Below are 17,184 nucleotides of genomic sequence, written 5' to 3'. Positions count from 1 at the left end.
CTTGCTTCTCGGAACGACCGACGAGGTAAGGGGACTTGCAGATTTGGTCGCCCTCCCCCCAAATACCCCCCAACAGGCTGCTAGTGTGTGTGTGTGTGTGTGTGTACGCGCGTGTGCATGTGAGTGAGTGAGAAAGAGAGACAGAGACACACACAGAGAGACAGATAGAAAAAGACACACAGAGAGAGACAGAGAGAGACAGAGAGAGATGGAGAGGGGGAGAGAGGGGGAGGGAGAGAGGGGGAGGGAGAGAGGAGAGAGAGAGGGAGAAAGAAAGAGAGGGAGAAAGAGACGATGAAGAGAGGCAATAACTACCAAGGGCGAAAGAAAAGCACCCCAAAGCAATCGGGATGGGGGAGGATGCCGGACCTTTGCGGACAGCTACCTTGCTCAGCGTTCTTGAAAGCAAATCCAAGCGAGAGCGCAATGAAAGCGACCCGACCGGCCAAACTCTTTAGCGAAAGCATTCTCCCCCCCGCCTAAAGATAAATAAATAATAATAATTGCACCCCACATCTTTTATTCACCGATCTATCTATTTTAGCAATCCTCTTCGTTCTCCTGTTCGCTCCTTCCCTCCCTCTCCTTCTGCAATCTTAAATCCACTTACAGGACTTGGAAACAACTTTAACAGCGACCGCCACGGCTCCTTTTTCAAGTCAAGGCCAAGGCTGAGCAGTAACTTTGCTGTCACCAGCCCAGCCACCCGTCAGTTGCCCACCCTGCCTGTTGGCAAGGGAACCCCACCCCCACCCAAACCGGACCTTCGCTGTAGCCTCCCTCCGAGCTGTCCGCTGGTTTTGTAAAGCGGAAAGCCGGAGCGTTGGAAGGGAGACTACGGGGCTCCGGAGCAGGGCTTGCGGGTGTCGATCTCCGTCTGCTTCTTTCTTTCCCTTGCCCTCCCTATCCTGAAGCTTTCTTCTCCATAGCAACTCTCTCTCTGTGTGTCTCTGTGTGTGTGTGTGTGTGTGTGTGTGGAGAGAGAGAGAGAGAGAGAGAGACACACCCTTGTTCTATAGTCACTAGATCTGGTTTGCTGGAAAGGTAAATACCTTAGTTTTCGCGACCGCCTTCGGCTTCTCACTACAACCTCTGTTTGCAGTAGTAGGATTGTTTGAAAGTATGTGGGGATGCATGCAGCCTTTGTGCAGAAGTCAGAAAGGCGCCGTCCTATCCGCCCCCGATCGGCAATCAGCTAAGGCATCTTTCTGGCACTGAACCGTTCTCAGTCCGACCTATCGCCAAGATACACCGAAATCCTTGGACTGAGTCCAATCGGACTCAGCCGTTTTAATACATTCCGGCTTATCTAGGACTTATTGCTGCCAAGCGATCCTTATTCGGCTGAAAGCCAAGCATCTCTGTTTAATTGATTTCTAGATTAGGCTTTTAGCTTGGATGGATTGCCGTATATATTCAACCATCAAAGCCAATATATATATAAAAAATAATCTGGCACATTGTTAAATAAAGTGGGATTTTTAAAAAGCAGAACCTACTTTATGGAACCAGACGCAATTGCCATGCTTTGGAAGGATCCAGCAGTCTATTCCCAACAATGACAACACTAATCAGAAGCTTCTTTGTGCAGCGGTAGGAACCTTGAAACGAAGTGTTGCATATGTGTAAAAACTTTAAGAAAAGGAGGATGGGGGGGAAAACCGGAGTGTTGATTGAAAAGAAAGAAGGCAGGAGGGCAAGCAGAGGATCTTCAAGAGAAGGTGGCAGGGGTGTTGGAGTGATGCATGGATCAAATCACAAATATTTGCATTCCTGTGGTTAAAAAATCTGCAAAGAATTGCATCACGGTGGAGTCCAAAAAAAAAATAAATAAAAAATGCTCGAACAAGTAAATCTATCATCTCCTCCACTCCTTAATTAAGATGCACATCTCTTAGGCAGCTAAAAAATTAATTACCCTGAATGCCAGCAGATTTTTAAAAAAACATTTTATTTTCTTTTTTCTTTTTGCTAGAGGGGGAAAAAGCATTTTGGAGACTCAATCTGTCAAAGATAGGTTCTAAATATGTATATTGATGAGAAAGGTAAAGGTAAATCAAACAAGGGCCAGGAAAAGCCAGAAAGACTGCCCACATCCTTTATGTATATTTACTCAAGATTGTCTTGTTTCAAACCCCTCTACTGGGATTGAACTCCTAAGCGTTGTAGAGTGCACCTAGCTTTACAACTTTAAAGCCACCCTAGTTTTGTCAGATTATACCTGGTAATAAATCCTAATGAATTCAATGTAATTAATTCTCAGTAGACACGCCATTAGTCTTGTTAAGTCCTGCCCAGATGGAGTCAATTTAACCTGTAGATGAAAGAAATTTTTCAAGCTTTTTGGGGAAGCATATGTATGCTTTCAAGGAAGCAAACTTGACAAATTGTTTTTTCCTAGATCAATGTATGTGGTAGTGATGAGGAAAGTGCTGACTGGAGTACCAAGAAATGATCTGTCAACATCATGCAACTCTAAAGCTTGACGTAACATTAGTGTCCAGCACAGACAGTTTGGATTGGCTTCATGCTTTTCACAGACCACCCTTCTATTCTTGATGTATGCATTTTCATTTCCATTTTACCTGCACACTTGGCTTGGGCAGGAAAGAAAATATGTTCTTTCCTAGGCTTTAAATATTGATGGAAATGAGTACATCAAGTTGCCAATGGCACCCAAGCATGGAGTATTTAAAGCTTCTCCTCTACTCACTGCAATTCAGTGAATGAGGCAGGAACATATATGTATATATAACAGACCTGCCATATCTGGAAAAAAAAATTAAAAACCAATTATTTCAGAAAATTATCCTTAAGATGGTGCATACCTCTTGAGGCAAATTCATTTTTTTTAAAAAAATCACATATTTAAATTTTAAAAAAATTCTAGGACCAAAATGAGGTACGTATTTGAGGAAAGAACTTTGCTTATAGAAGTAAACTTAAAACCATTGCAAGTAATCATTTACAAGGTTTTAACACCCTAAGTATGATAATTTTGCTCTTGTGCAACCCTGAATTTTTTTTAAAAAAATAAGAATTTGGGGTTAGGGGATAGTTTCATATTATGTTTTAATAACCAGTGTGAATTAGGTAATCGGAATCAGTAATTAAATCATTTTGTTTCTTTTTGTATCAAGAAACCTTGATAGGGTGATTTTATTTTTATATTTTACAACATATTGTGCACATATGTATAGCATTCAGCATGTTAGCAAGTTCAAATGTGTGTTGCTCTCCATGGTACTGAAAAGGGAACCAATATTTAGTTACTAAAATTCCAGTTTATCATAGTGGTAAGGCATCGGGCAAGAAACCAAGAGACTGAAAGTTCTAATCCCATCAAAGGCACACAGCCCAGATGAGTGACCTTCTACCAGTCACTTTCCCTCAGCCCTGGGAAGGAGACAAGGGCAAACCACTTCTGCAAATCCTTGCCAAGAAAACTGTAGGGATTTGTCCAGGCAGTCTCCAAAAATAGGACAGGATGGAAGAAGAAAAAGAAAAATCCAGCAGAGTAGATTTGATGATTTCTTTCTGTTTCACAATCCTCCAACAAAGGTTGAGAGTAAAGAATATTGCAAAGTAAAAACAGATGCAATATATCACGCCAGAATTCAATTTCCTAAATAAAAGACCCTGGTGAGTCTTATAAAATGATGCCAAACTGTCGAGATAGAAAAACAAAGAAAATACAGTAATCCTCATGAAATTAATAACAGGATTCAAATCTAGCAGTGACTATTAATAAAAGTTAAGTTACAACATTTTTGAAAAGAAAAGAAATATATTTTCAAAACTTATACTGTCTCATCTAGACTAGCATGATATTTATTCATTTCAATATCAGCTTGGTTTTACCTTGTATTACCCATTTGTTTTTGATCCAAATTAAAGTATTACGAAATGAATAGTATAATCCAACACAGACAATCTCACACTGCAGTTTCATGGTAAAATATTCCAGTAGTGCACTGAAGGGGTCGCTAGATCCCCTTCTTTTCATTGTTAATAGCACCCCTCCTTCCAGTTCATTTAATTGCCTGCTAGTCTGCAGAAGTGGCCATTGCTGATACTTTCTTTTGACATTAAGAGTTCCAAATTTTAACAGTTAAAAAAAATCCCAAGGTTATTTATTTATCCCTTATTAATATGTATATTTCAGTTCAATTGCAGATATGATAAATACCTTAAAGCTATTCTGATTTGTTTTCCCATAACACAAGCTTTAACAGTCATAAATCTTAGTTATTTCCTGATAAGGAGTAGCCTTACCCATCTTGACATCAAATTCCCTCAGCAGTATCCCTGGGGGATTATGAAAACTGTAGTTGCTTACACATGAATGCTATCACATCAAAGAATTGCTTCGTAAGACCTTTGGTCTGAAACAGATGCATGAAAGGTGCAACCTATCATATTAACATCCAATTGTTATTCTCCTAGATAAATCAAATGAATCCCAGGTGGTTTAGATAAAGCAAGACACCAGAAAGAATAAGAAGGATTGGACTCTAGATTTCTTGGTGCAATTGGATCTATCCTTTTTTTTTTTTTCATTCTACAGTCTTAAGGAGAGATAGATCGTCACACAGTTGGTGTGGTTCTATGTCATCTTAATTAATTAAAGATGAATTCCCATTACATTTAAAGTTATCTAAGACTTCCAGATACCTCCATTTCTACATTAGTAAGGACTTCACTAAGAACTACCAATGACCAGATGCTCTTTAGGTTGCATCAGCTACAGTTTATATGGTGTTTCTAGTCTTACAAAACTTAAAAGTGGTTACAAAGGTATATAAGGGACATTAAACACAGAAGTTTTGTAACAGGGATATAAATGAGAACAGAGCTTAGAAATGTGGAAAAAATATTTCCTTCCCTCACATTTCTGACAACAGCATGCAACCATACACAATATAGGTCTACATAAAATAAGCTTTCAGTAGGACTTCCTTCCACTCTAACATCAAATTACAGCTTTGGTTGTAGATTTAATTCTGGCTGTCGTTCTTCCTATGAGTTTATGTAAAATTAGTTGTGTGGATTGCTTCAATGAATGAATAATACTTGTGGGAAAGCAAACGCCTATTGGTTCTTGGTATACATTTGGAATCAACAAAAGCATCGTTTCCCCCCGAGTCTTGAAAAAGGATGTTCTGTCACCCATCAGTCAGCAGTGACTTAATTTTGATAGAGCGATCTTGTTTGCTCTTCGTGCTAAGCCTGAAGCTGCTGCTATGGAAATCGACCCGCTCTCAGTTTCAAGACTTTGGGGCTGAAACTGACGCCGATCCCACGGAAAGGAGCAATGTTGAGAAGGGCCCAGCATGGGACTTCGGGCTCCAAACAGGTGAAGAAGGGATGCAAACCTCCCTCCCCGCCACCATTCACTTGGCCCAGACTTCCGCAGACTCCCTAGTCTCAGTTTCGGCTGCGTCAGACCCAGACCGGCAGGGACCAATTCCCGCTAAAGTAGCACATTTGCTCATCGCCCAGAAAAACAACAACAACAGGTTATTTGGAAGGAAATCGCCCCAACGTGAGGCGCGTCACCACCGCCACATTTCTTTCAAAATGTAACAGGGTTTTTCCTCCCAAAGGTTGGGTTGGCAATGGCATCGGGTTGAATCCGAGAAACCGGGGGCGGCGGGTGGAGAGGGGGGGGAAGGCCGCCTTAGTTGGCGGCCGCCTTAGTTGGCGGCCTCAAGTCAAGGGAAGCTGTCTCGGTTTCTCACACTTCATCTTGGCTGCGCGTCAGAAGCTGTGCGGCAGTTCAGTGGAAGGGAAACCCATCGGCCAAAGCGAGCGCCCGCCTCTTGCTCGGTGGCGGTTTCGCCCGCTCGGATCGCCTATTGATCTCTCTCTCTCTCTCGGCCCCCCCTCCTCTCCTTTCGCTTGTCTCCTAGGTTCGCCTGGCTGGCCGACCCGCCAACAACCTCTCCGCGTTTGGATTTCTCCCGGATTCCTCTCTTCCCTCCTTCCGCTCCCGCTCGCCCGACTACCATGGATGTCCCGCCATTCCTTGCAGGCGAAGGCTGCTCCTTGGCGCAGTGAATGAAGATCATGCAGGCTTTGCTCGCGGCGTTGGGAAGCGGAGAGTCCCTTGCCTCTGTGGTGACCATGCCGTGATCGCGTCTCGGGGCCAGGCACTTTTCCTACGGCTCCTCGGCGCTTGACCTGACCGCGGGGGAAACCTGACGCTGAAGCAAAGGGAGCCGAAAGGGAAGCGGCGCGGGTGTGCGTAGGGAACACCATGAAGATTATTTCCCCGATTCTAACTCATCCAGTCTTCAGAGGCACCGCTCGGCTCCTGCTTTGCTTAATGTGGATTGGATATTCTCAAGGCACCACACATGTGTTGAGATTCGGTAAGGCGGCCGCTTTATTCTCCTCCTCGGCCCCCTTCCTCGGTTTGCCTTATGTTGTGTCCCCGGGATTTTGTCAGGGGAAGGAAAGGGAGGTCGGAGGGAAGGGGAGAGGAAGCTACTTCCGGGCTAATCGGTATGTAGACTCTTCCCGGTTGCATTTTAAGGCGCCCCTTCGGGCGTCTGACTTCGAAGCGAAGCGGCTAAACGAGCCGACGGAACCGCGAGCCAGGAGCGCCCGCCTCGCCAAGCCGGACAGGGCAGGGCAGGGCAGGGCGGGCTGGATTTCTCTTTAGCAAGGAAAAGTGGGATTTGGTGTTGGTCTTTTCCGGAGTTGCGGTAGGGTAGGCGAGCAGCTGTTATGCCTTTGTTCCGAAGTTGGCTTCTTCTGATTTGGTAGGATGAAAGTCATTGTCCGTCTCAACGAGGCAGATGCTTCAGCTTTAATACTCGCCCGGACAGAAAGGTCCCCCTTGGTTTACAAGCACTTCATCCGCGGATCAATTGTTGGCCAACAGGCAGTTCTGGGAAACTCCTGAACACTTGTACTTTCTTTCCCGCTCCATTCCGCCTCCCTCCACATTATCTGGGAAGGGTCCGTTGACGGTATACGGAGAGGGTGAAGCATGCTTACCTTGAGCCAGGCAAGGGCATGACTTAGGAGGAAGTGTGCCTGACACTACAACGGCAATCTAGACCTCCAGAAGTCAGGGGCAGAGAAGGACGGGGGATTTCTAAAGTGGGAAATAGTAGGCAAGTTCTTTAGCAATAGAGTACCTGGGCTGGAGATGTCAATACTGTGTGTCCTTAAGTAGTCACTCTAGTAGGCTGCTGAAGGTCAGTTTCTTCGAAAGAGGTGCTAGAATTGGTCGCTGGATTTTTATTTTTGTAGGCGACATCTCAGCCTTGAGCTTACATCTCTCTTTCTGTCCTGCATTCTTGAAAAATCTATCACTTCTTGATATTTCATAAACAAGATGCAGACTCAAGCTTTGAAGGCTAGAGTAAATGCATTAGGCAATATTGGGGAGGAAGGGTTCAAGGTCAGGCTTCTTGCCATCTCCGGGCAGTAAATCTATCCAATAAAAGTTTGTCTGGCAGGAAGAGAAAGTTAAGATCGAAACAGCAGTTCCTATATGAAGCCCATAGCTAAGCTGGTGTCAATTTGAATCATTCCAGATTGTTGTTATTTGAACAATGAGGAATAAGATTGGTTTAAAGTTGCGCCTAATTAAGGCATGTTTGTCTTCCGAGCTTTCTCCTGCTACTGAAACAATTCCTTCCCAATCAACATTGACAGCTCTGCTTTGTGTGTGTATTGGAGCAAAATAGATGGTTAAAAATTAAGGAGGGAACTCGCAGCTGGGATCTGGGGAGAAGTGAGGATGCTCTAGTGGTCTTTATGTGGCAAGCTCACATTATTCCTAGCTACCTTCCCCCCTTCTCCCTTCTCCCTTCTCTGCCCCCCTCCAAGCCTCTGTCCGCAATTCTTGTCGTGTTGCTGTTAGCAACCATCTTCAGGAATGCCTTCTTTTGAATGAAGCACAAGGTAGTTCTGAAATACCTGTGGGGCATGGCTGGTAGGGAACTGATCTGCAGCCTGCTGAAAGCACCAAGCAGATGAATGTTGCTTGTGACAGGAACGCTGTCACTAAGCGTGACTGAGCACTGACATCCTCTGGGCTTTGGATGTCAATATTATGCTTTCCCTGCAACTTTCACCAGAGAGGTTCTGTGGGGTTAATTAAAGCTGCCCATGTGGGCAACTTCATCCCATTAGGCTTGTTTCAAGGAATAGTTTAGTGAAATGATAATTGATCAGACAATGAAGGTTTCCCTCCCTCCTTCTCCAAGCACTGGATTAGGGGGGGGAGGGCAGGATGTCCTTCTCACTTCCCCAGACTTGTCCGGTGGAAGATTGATCTGGGTGGGTTAAATCTGTGCAACCCCAATGGGGGCAATGGATCCGAAGCTCATCCAAATTCCATTTCTTCAATTTCGTCAGAATCGGATACCATTCTCGTATCAGTTAGCTCCCCTAACTCTGTTCTGGGTAAAAGAGATATGAATAAAACAACAAGCAGAGCTTTATTCTGCCACAGAAGATAGGCAGAAAAGGCAAGAAATCTGGAGATTTCAGAGGTTTGCCTTTTCCCAGTGTAGTTTTATTGATCTGAGGCAGCACAACTGCAGATGCAAGGATGTGGAAGAGAGGGGACCCTGGTAATTGTCAGCTGTGCACATTGCCTGATTTCACCAGAGAATGTAAAAGGATTTGTTGAAGCATTGACGCATGGTGTGTGTGTGTGTGTGTGTGTGTGTGTGTTTGCATGCGTGCAGGCACCGTACGTCCTCAAACTTCAAAAGAAGCACTCCCTTGGATTGATTGTTGGAGTAGTAAACAATAGTTGTAGGGAAATGAAAATGAATGAGATCCATTCAAACGATCAGAAGTTTCACTCTGATGGAATATCTGGCTAAAGGAAGAAAGGAATCCTTTGAGCAGATAAGAGAACATGCCCAGACATTGGCTGTTTGCTCTTTCTGCTCTACTGATCTTGGTAGGTTGGAAGTATGGGTTCTCCAACCACCAGTCCCCTCCTCTTTTTATTCTGTTCCTTCTCCTCCCCGCCTCATCAAACATTCGTTAGACTGTTATCTCATCTTTTCTTCAGATGATCAAGGGACTGTATGTTGCACTCCTCCTCCCAATTTTCCCAAGAACAAGCCTAAGAAATATTGACTGGCCAAAAGTCATCCAAAGGATCTGTGTGGCTGTTGGCAGACTTGAACCTAATTCCGGGGCATCTTAATTGCTCTATCACAGTAGCTTTCCCATGCCTTCAGCTGGTGTTTTTGGTCCTCGATTTAAAGTAGTGGTTCTCAACCTGTGGTTCACGGGACCTGGGGTGGGGGGGCACAGTGTCATCACAGGGGATCCATGAAGGCTTGAAGAAATGTTATGATTGAAGTCTTGAGTTAAATCTTGGTGGTCTGTGGTCCCTGGCCACAAAGGGTATTTAAAGGGGGTCTGTGGTGAAGAAAAGGGTTGAGAACCACTGATCTAAAGCCTAGTCAGCAAATAATTTTGTCCATTTCTTTCTTTTTCTCTCCAACTTCCTTCTGGGTGACTCCATTATGCGTAAATCAGCACAGCTGTTGCCTAGGCATCTCCATTAACACTTGCACACTAGTGTGCATTGGTACAGTCAACCTCAATGGAAAGTGGTGCTAGAAGAGAACTACTACGTTTGTGGTTAAAAATGAGTATTGTTTTTGTATTATTTGGCATTAGATGCATGTAATAGTAAGTGTGGTGGTTTTGCAGCCTAGAAATGGTAGCCTTACATTAGACAATAATAATTATTCCTGTGGAAGGGAGAGGGAGAGAAAGAGGGAGTGAGGAAGGGAGAGAAAAAGCCAGTGGCCATCAAGGCCAGGGAAATAAAAACCAAATGCCAATTCAGATTCTTGGCCAAGAAAACAGTTCAGCTTTTGGCTGACTATTGTTTCTCTAATTTTACTCTTTGCCACCAACAAATATGCAAATTTCCTATTTTTCTGAGGAAAAAAAAATCCCTTAAAAAAAAAAAGATTTAGAACACAATCCTGGTGGTTACATTCACATCTGAAAGGGTCATTAAAGTGAGAGAAAAGCCCAAGGAAATATTTATTGCAATGGGACAGTCCTAGGACCAGCAGAAGCAAGAGGATTGCTGTGGGAGTCTTCAGACTGGTCTCCCAGATATTCATTAAACTATCTGATGAAAGCTTTCAATCTTTAGATTCTTTCTTTAAGGGAAGGCAGCAGGCAAGCAAAAGCTAGCTCAGTACTCGTGAGGGTGTGCAGTTCAGTGGATGGGCCTTCATTTTGAAGGCAGGTTTGAGACTTCTTTCCACATCAATATTTTGTTTGAATGCAGATTTATTTTATAATTACCATGGGAAAAAGCTGAATGAATGTATGTTGTGGTATCATTTCAGAACCTGATACAGTACATGTTCTTTTGAGGTTCCACCCCCCCATAAAAAATATAATATATTTATGTATTTGTTTAATTTTTATTTTTTTATTTATTTGATTTGTCAATTGCTTACAAGTTAATAGGAATAAGGATAAACATGAGTAACAATACAGGAAATAGGTACGAATAAGTGAGGACAATAGGACAGGGATGGTAGGCACGATTGTGCATTTATGCACGCCCCGTACAGACCTCTTAGGATTCGAGTGAGGTCAATAGTGGATAGTTTAAGGTTAAAGGAGTGGGGGTTTGAGGATGTAACAAAAGAGTCAGGTAGTGCATTCCAGGCATTGACCACTCTGTTGCTGAAGTAGTTACTTTCTGCAATCAAGTTTGGAGCGGTTTACATTGAGTTTGTATCTATTGTGTGCTCTTGTATTGTTGCTCATCTCATTGGACTCTGGGAAGCTTTTCTCTTTCTTCTTCTATGGAATTGTGTCTGCAACCCTGAGATCTTGTGGGATTCTCAGAGACTGCTTGGACAGGTTCCGGCAGTTTTCTTGGCAAGGCTTTTCAAAAGTGGTTTGGTATTCTAGGGCTGAAAGAAAGTGGTTAGCCCAAAATCACCCAGCTGGCTTTGTGCCAAGGTGGGAAGAACTCCTGGCCTCCAAGTTTCTAGCCTGATGCCTTAACCGCTATACCATGACTCTGCCAACTTACAGAATTAAAACAAAAAACAAAAAATAACAACAACACAAGGACAACCACCCAAATAAATAAATAACAATAAAATTAACCATAAAAATATAAACTATGGTAGATTATTCTGATCCGATGGAAGGCTTATTCCATTGTTTTTGCATTTTCCTCTGTATATTTGCACATCCCTTTCTAAGCATCGATATGCACAATTCAGATTCCTGCATTGATGACTTTCATGTTTTCAATATTGAGGCTTTTTGCTATCCTTTTTTTAAAAACTGGCAACATTTCCCTTTTTGAAATCGGTTTTATGCCAATCCTATCTGTATAGGATAGGATCCGCGCTTAAATGTGTGTCAGGTTTTCTTGCTGGTATGAGAATTTATATATTTTAATAAATAATTATGTTCATAATTGTGTCTGTGTGTACAATTGATCTATCAATCTTAAGAAAGTAATGATTAAACGTAGGCATGCCATCTGATTAAAGAAATCATAACCAATGTGTAAGTGCTGTATTATATAACTTGTACTCAATTCATCTATTTGCATACATTTGCATATGATAATAGCAGTGGCATAAAAGTAGACAGGTTGGTTTATATATTATATTCTTGCTGCTAAATAACCAGGATTTTGAAAGAGTCATTCTATCTCCTAAGGGCATGAAAGAAGACAGATTTTCTAATTGCTCTTGTAATCTGTACTTTTCATAAACACTAATATAATATTTTATTAGCTGCTTCCAGAGTAATAGACAGAATATTATATAAATTTTTGAATGAATTATTTCAAACATTTCAATATATTTTCTATAAAATCCTAAACTGATTTGTACTCACAACATCCACAATGGACCGTAAAGACTGACTGCAAATACATTTTTTATTTCTTTGTGGTGTTTCTCTACAATTCCATGACAATGGCCTACAGGGACTGAGGGATATAAATCAGAATTTAAAATTTGATACAAAGTTAATAAAAAATATATACAGCATAGAAACACTTCCTGAGAAGTGTGGAGAAAATAAGAAGTTACTGCAGAAGGAATAAACTGTGTAAATTTTTCTTTTAAGATTATGTCATATGCAGCATGAATATCCCATTCTTCCTTTGGAACTATTAGTCATAATTAATGAAGTATCATATGATTAGAATCAAAGACTTTTGAAATATAATATTAACCTTATCTTTACATGAATTTGCAATACATTATCATCATCATCATCATCATCAATCATCTCTATGATGAAGAGCTTCAAGATAAGAGTTCTGCAGTACAGTATTTAGGTCCATGTTTCTTGTGAATTAACCATATATTTTCCTTTGAAATTTTTTTGAGGCCCATTTGAGACATGATGTATAGCCTCTCAAGGCTCACATACGAATTATCTTTAAATATGTGGTACATACAAGACTTGAATTTACTCTTCACTATCATCTAAATTATCTTACATGCTTCACCTGTTAGAGTAGTAGCATATTGCTTATTGCCATAAAATCCAGCTTTTAAAATCTCTTTTGTTGTTCCTAAAACCATTCAAAGGTATTCAAATATATAATAATGGCAGCTGAGAGAGCAACATGTATTTACCATTTTTATATTTTGAACCAATTATTTATTATTATTATTATTATAGCCTTTGGTTTCTTTCTTACTGTTAAATATATATATTTATATATCCTGGTTGTATAGTTTTTAACTGTTAATTGTTTCAATTTGTTTTACATTGTTATTTGTATATGTCTTTTGGTGTTCAGCTGTATGTTGTGAAAGAGCACCTTATTTTGTTGTTCTCAGGTTCTGAGTACAATGACAATAAATTTATCTTTATCTTTATCTTTATCTTTAAAATGCAAGGAGCTCAGTGTCTAATAAAAATAGAAAAAAAACCCATAACAAAGCAATATGAAAGAATGGTTAAAACAATAAAATTGAAATACATAATTAAAAGTAATTCAAGATTCAAACTGAAAAAGATACATTTGTACTGAAGAATAAGGGTCATCTCTAGCTTCAAAGCAGATATGTCCTACAAAGATTCAAGACCATATTGGTTGGAAACATGCAGAACGGGCCTTTATCCTGCAATGTATTTTTTGTATAATCAATGTGCTGAGCTTTATGGAAACTATTTATCTTCCCATATGACATCTAGAATCTTGGAATTTTTACCACACATAGACTTGCCAGCTATTTTTCTGACCGGAAATGATCGACAATGGCTAGAATGATGATGTCCTACAAAAGGAAAATATAGGTCAAGAATTGGATTTAGCCTCCCGTTCAAGGGTTGGATTTGAAAAAAAAGCTAGGCATGGCCAAAATTAAACAAAAGCATTACTTATTTTAAAGTCAATTAAATTAAGATAATTATTTTCTCAATTCACTTATCAAAAGTGAATTGAATATCAACGCTTTGGAAGCATCTGACCTGGAAGCTTAGATTTTGCACTTGTGCTTTGTGAGAGGGTAGATTAGAAGTTAGAGAAATAGAATTTCCCTGCATGGGTGACAAGAGGCTTCTGTAGGCAGGATCATCTTCAGAAGGACTTCTAGGCTATTAGTTCCGGAAACAAGATAAAATCTTTACCAAATAACAAGAGTTTACAAACTTAAAAAATTAAAATCAGCACTTTTAACTCAGTTCAGAAAATTGGCAAAGTAACATCCTGAGAGTCATCTTTGCAGTAGAAAGAGTCCTGCATTTTGTTATATGGATTTTTCAAGGACTTCTGGTGTTTTTATTTGCATGTGAATTTTTCTGAATTCTGAACTTGCAGGCCTCTTGAGTCAAGTCTGCCTGATTACTCTTTTGGAAAATTATTATATAAAATTACAGGCATCTTGAGTAACAAAGGAACAGACTAGGCATAAAAGGATATTAACATTTTCATGTATGAGTTTTGTTTTTGTTTGTACATGACCTTTAACAAATATGCTATTTTACTGAATCTTCTGACAAGGGGAATTTAATTACTGGAGCCAGGGAGAACATTTATATTAAATACAGAGACTCCTCTGGAGCAGCAAAGATTCTGGTTATGAAGTTGTGACACCCATATTTTGAATCCACAGTATCTTTTGGAGATTTAAACTTGACTACACACAAGCTATAAGGACGTGGTGGCTCAGTGGCTAAGATGCTGAGCTTGTCGATCAGAAAGGTTGGCAGTTCAGTGATTCGAATCCCTAGCACTGCGAAATAGAGTGAGCTCCCATTACTTGTCCCAGCTTCTGCCAACCTAGCAGTTCGAAAGCATGTAAAAATACAAGTAAAAAAATAGAGGCCACTTTGGTGGGAAGGTAACAGCGTTCCATGCTGGCCACATGACCATGGAGACATCTTCGGATAGCGCTGGCTCTTTGGCTTTGTAACGGAGATGAGCACCACTCCTTAGAGCCAGAAATGACCAGCACGTATGTGCGAGGGGAACCTTTACCTTTACACACAAGCTAATGAATCTTGCTTTGGATTTTCACCCATATCTAGCACTTCTTTAAAACTTTAGAGTGCTCTAAAGATTATGATTGAAATAATGGCACTCCATTATCGAGCACATTCTGAGACCCCTGGCAGCCAATAAAGGGTGCTCATGCTTTTATAGGAAGGTTAAGAAATAGAGACTTTCATAGACAAGGTAGAAACTAAAGCTCTTTGGTGTGACTTCTGCTAGAAGAAGCTAACTGAAGGCTGTTGGAACAGGTCTCTGGTTAGAATATCAGAAGTGACAACCAACAATGTGATCTAATCATTACTGAAGGTGCGTTACTGTTGCTTTTCTCGGGGTAGGTAAAAGAAATCAGAAATGAAAATGGCCATGCAGACAGCCAAAATTAAATCTCACCTCCTATTCCATCTTTGATGATGGGAAATAAAACCCAGTGAGGGTTTTAGAATAGAATAGCCTGCATGATATTCTTGCTAATGGTGATGTAATGATATAGTACTGACAGCTGGAGGGTTGCTTTTACAAAGCCATTATTATAGGTACAGGGAGCGAAAACGGCTGGTATTGGGACTGTCTATGTGATTTCTGTGGTTTTTTCCTGAATGATAATAGTGTCTTTTACTTGAATGTGCCCACAGCAGGGACTTCAAGTCAGATTTCTTTACAAAGATTTGCTTTCAATCCAGAAAAAGAATTCTTGCTGGTTCTTGCAACCAATCCTCTGCACAGGAAAATAAAGTCAAGCTGAATTATGCATTAACACATTAAACTTGAATAAATCATCACTACCCCCTCACTATTTTTCTGCAGGTGTTTAAACTGTGCTTGAAGATATTTGTACAGTAGGAGCTAATTTTGACCTTTTGAATTAAGGACTGTGTAGAAAAGCTGCTATGGGGTCATAGTGAGAAGCCCTGACCCACCCACCTCTATTTGGTTACCAGGAACCAGGGGAAATTTCGTGTGCTGAAGCCATGGGCTGCAAGAAGTAGAGAATAAGGCTTCAACAGTAAAATGCTAAAAGAAAAAAAAAGAAAAAAAGGGTGGTGGTGGGAAGGGAAAGAGAGGAAAAAAAGAGCAAGACGTTTGGAGGAAAGTGGAGGTTAAGAGTCCCCTGAAGGAATGAAAAGGATGTAGAGCATGGTTATTGACTGGTCCAGATTAAAGAGCAGAGAGGAAGATTTCAATTTGATAACGTCATAGCCCTTCCTGTTTTTCTTTGCTGCATGTGCCAACTATTTTGTAAGGTAATTAAATTGGCTGATTGAAGTCACAGTGGTCATGGGGCGATAAAGACCATTTGGATTTAATGGAATTTAAAAACAACAGCGCTCCATGCACAACTCTTACCGAACAAGAATTTTAATGATCCATTCAGGGTGCTGACTAAATAGAATGTCCTGGAACAAGTTTAATTGAAAGGCCAAACCTGATTAGATATATGCTGTCTTTATGACCAGAGATAGGGAAATTAACATGATCCTTTTAAAATGACTCATTAATACATTATCAAGTTTTAAGGCAGGTCAAATGAAGAGTTTCATATGGGGAAAAATATTTCGGGATCCTTACTCATACATTTCAAGTCAAATCAGTTTGAATGAAAGAATATCCTGCTAGTTATAAATACAGCTGTTTTATTTTTAGCACCTGTATTTATTTTTTGTGTGTATTCTGAATTCAATTAACACTAACTGTGCAAATGTGAGCAATAATGAATGATGTGTTTTCTCCTTTAGAGGTAAGGGTGGAAGCTTAATTTTTCTACTTAAGTTTAGTATTTTTGTTCCTTAAATGTCTGATAATGATATATTGTTGATGCCTATTCAGAACTAAAAATAAATAACTGGATGGCAGGGTGTCTACACACACTTTTCATTTAGAGACTCCATAACACCTCATTATAAATGTGATACTATCATGTGTGTTAGGATATCAGAGAAAATATAATACATAACAATATATAGTCATATTTCCATAGCTGGAGAATAAAAAAGGCTAGCTGAATAAAAGTGCAGTAATCATTTTTATAATCATCCAAATTTATACTCGTTGATTTGGATCAAAATTTTAGATATATCATTTTTGTCACAATGTAGCTTGTATTTCCATATGTAGACACAGAAACAGACTTGTGATACAAATATAATATACACCTATGGGTTCATATTGTGCAGCAATGTGTAGCAAATGTCAGAAGCGATACTTAAACATGACAGCTCTTTAAATACTTTTAGTTCACTAATATTAAGGGAAGATAACAACTTTTTTTTAATGGATAGAACAAGGCTTTTAAAGTCACATAGAAGCAAATAGTCACTGTTCCCAACAGTGATATTATATGGCTGCAATGGCTCTCACCTATCATTGGACAAACTGCTGTATTTTGCACCCGTTGTAGCTTCTGAATAGTCTTCAAGAGCAGCCCCATAAAGAATGAGTTACAGTGACCACTCTTAGCATGTTTTGTTCTAAGACTAGCCACAAATGTACACCAGCCAAAACCTGTAGGCCGTAACTTTCACATGTTGATTCAACAAGAATTTCAAGTCTAGACAATAGAGGAGAAAAAGGAACCATAATAGCTGGACCATTTATACAGTAGTTTAGGGAATTTACATTATGTTCTTCCCACTTCAGGAGATACTTTATTGAATAGTATGCATTAAATGAGAGACTGCTGAAATCATCAA

General features: G+C 40.3%; 1 protein-coding gene and 1 long non-coding RNA gene across 2 annotated transcripts in view; one reads left to right on the top strand and one right to left on the bottom strand.

Moving 5' to 3' along the window:
• Positions 1-5,996: 5,996 nt before the first annotated feature.
• The window catches only part of GRIK2 (glutamate ionotropic receptor kainate type subunit 2), a 506,307-nt gene continuing 495,119 nt past the window's right edge, over positions 5,997-17,184 (top strand). Inside the window, exon 1 of the mRNA XM_026666609.2 lies at positions 5,997-6,374. Coding sequence (XP_026522394.1) covers positions 6,260-6,374 — 115 coding nt within the window. The 5' untranslated portion in view covers positions 5,997-6,259. The remainder of the gene's footprint in view (positions 6,375-17,184) is intronic.
• LOC148132935 (uncharacterized) overlaps positions 10,514-17,184 on the bottom strand; it is a 62,227-nt gene continuing 55,556 nt past the window's right edge. Inside the window, exons 2-4 of the long non-coding RNA XR_015746991.1 lie at positions 13,474-13,599; positions 11,881-11,974; positions 10,514-10,934 (exon numbers count right to left, since the gene is read on the bottom strand). This is a non-coding gene — a long non-coding RNA (uncharacterized LOC148132935). The remainder of the gene's footprint in view (positions 10,935-11,880; positions 11,975-13,473; positions 13,600-17,184) is intronic.

The sequence above is a fragment of the Notechis scutatus genome, chromosome 1 (assembly GCF_049901735.1).
Source record: "Notechis scutatus isolate UNSWTSFEM ecotype Mainland chromosome 1, rNotScu1.2, whole genome shotgun sequence".
NCBI lineage: Eukaryota > Metazoa > Chordata > Lepidosauria > Squamata > Elapidae > Notechis > Notechis scutatus.
This window is presented reverse-complemented; position numbering and strand designations above follow the sequence as displayed.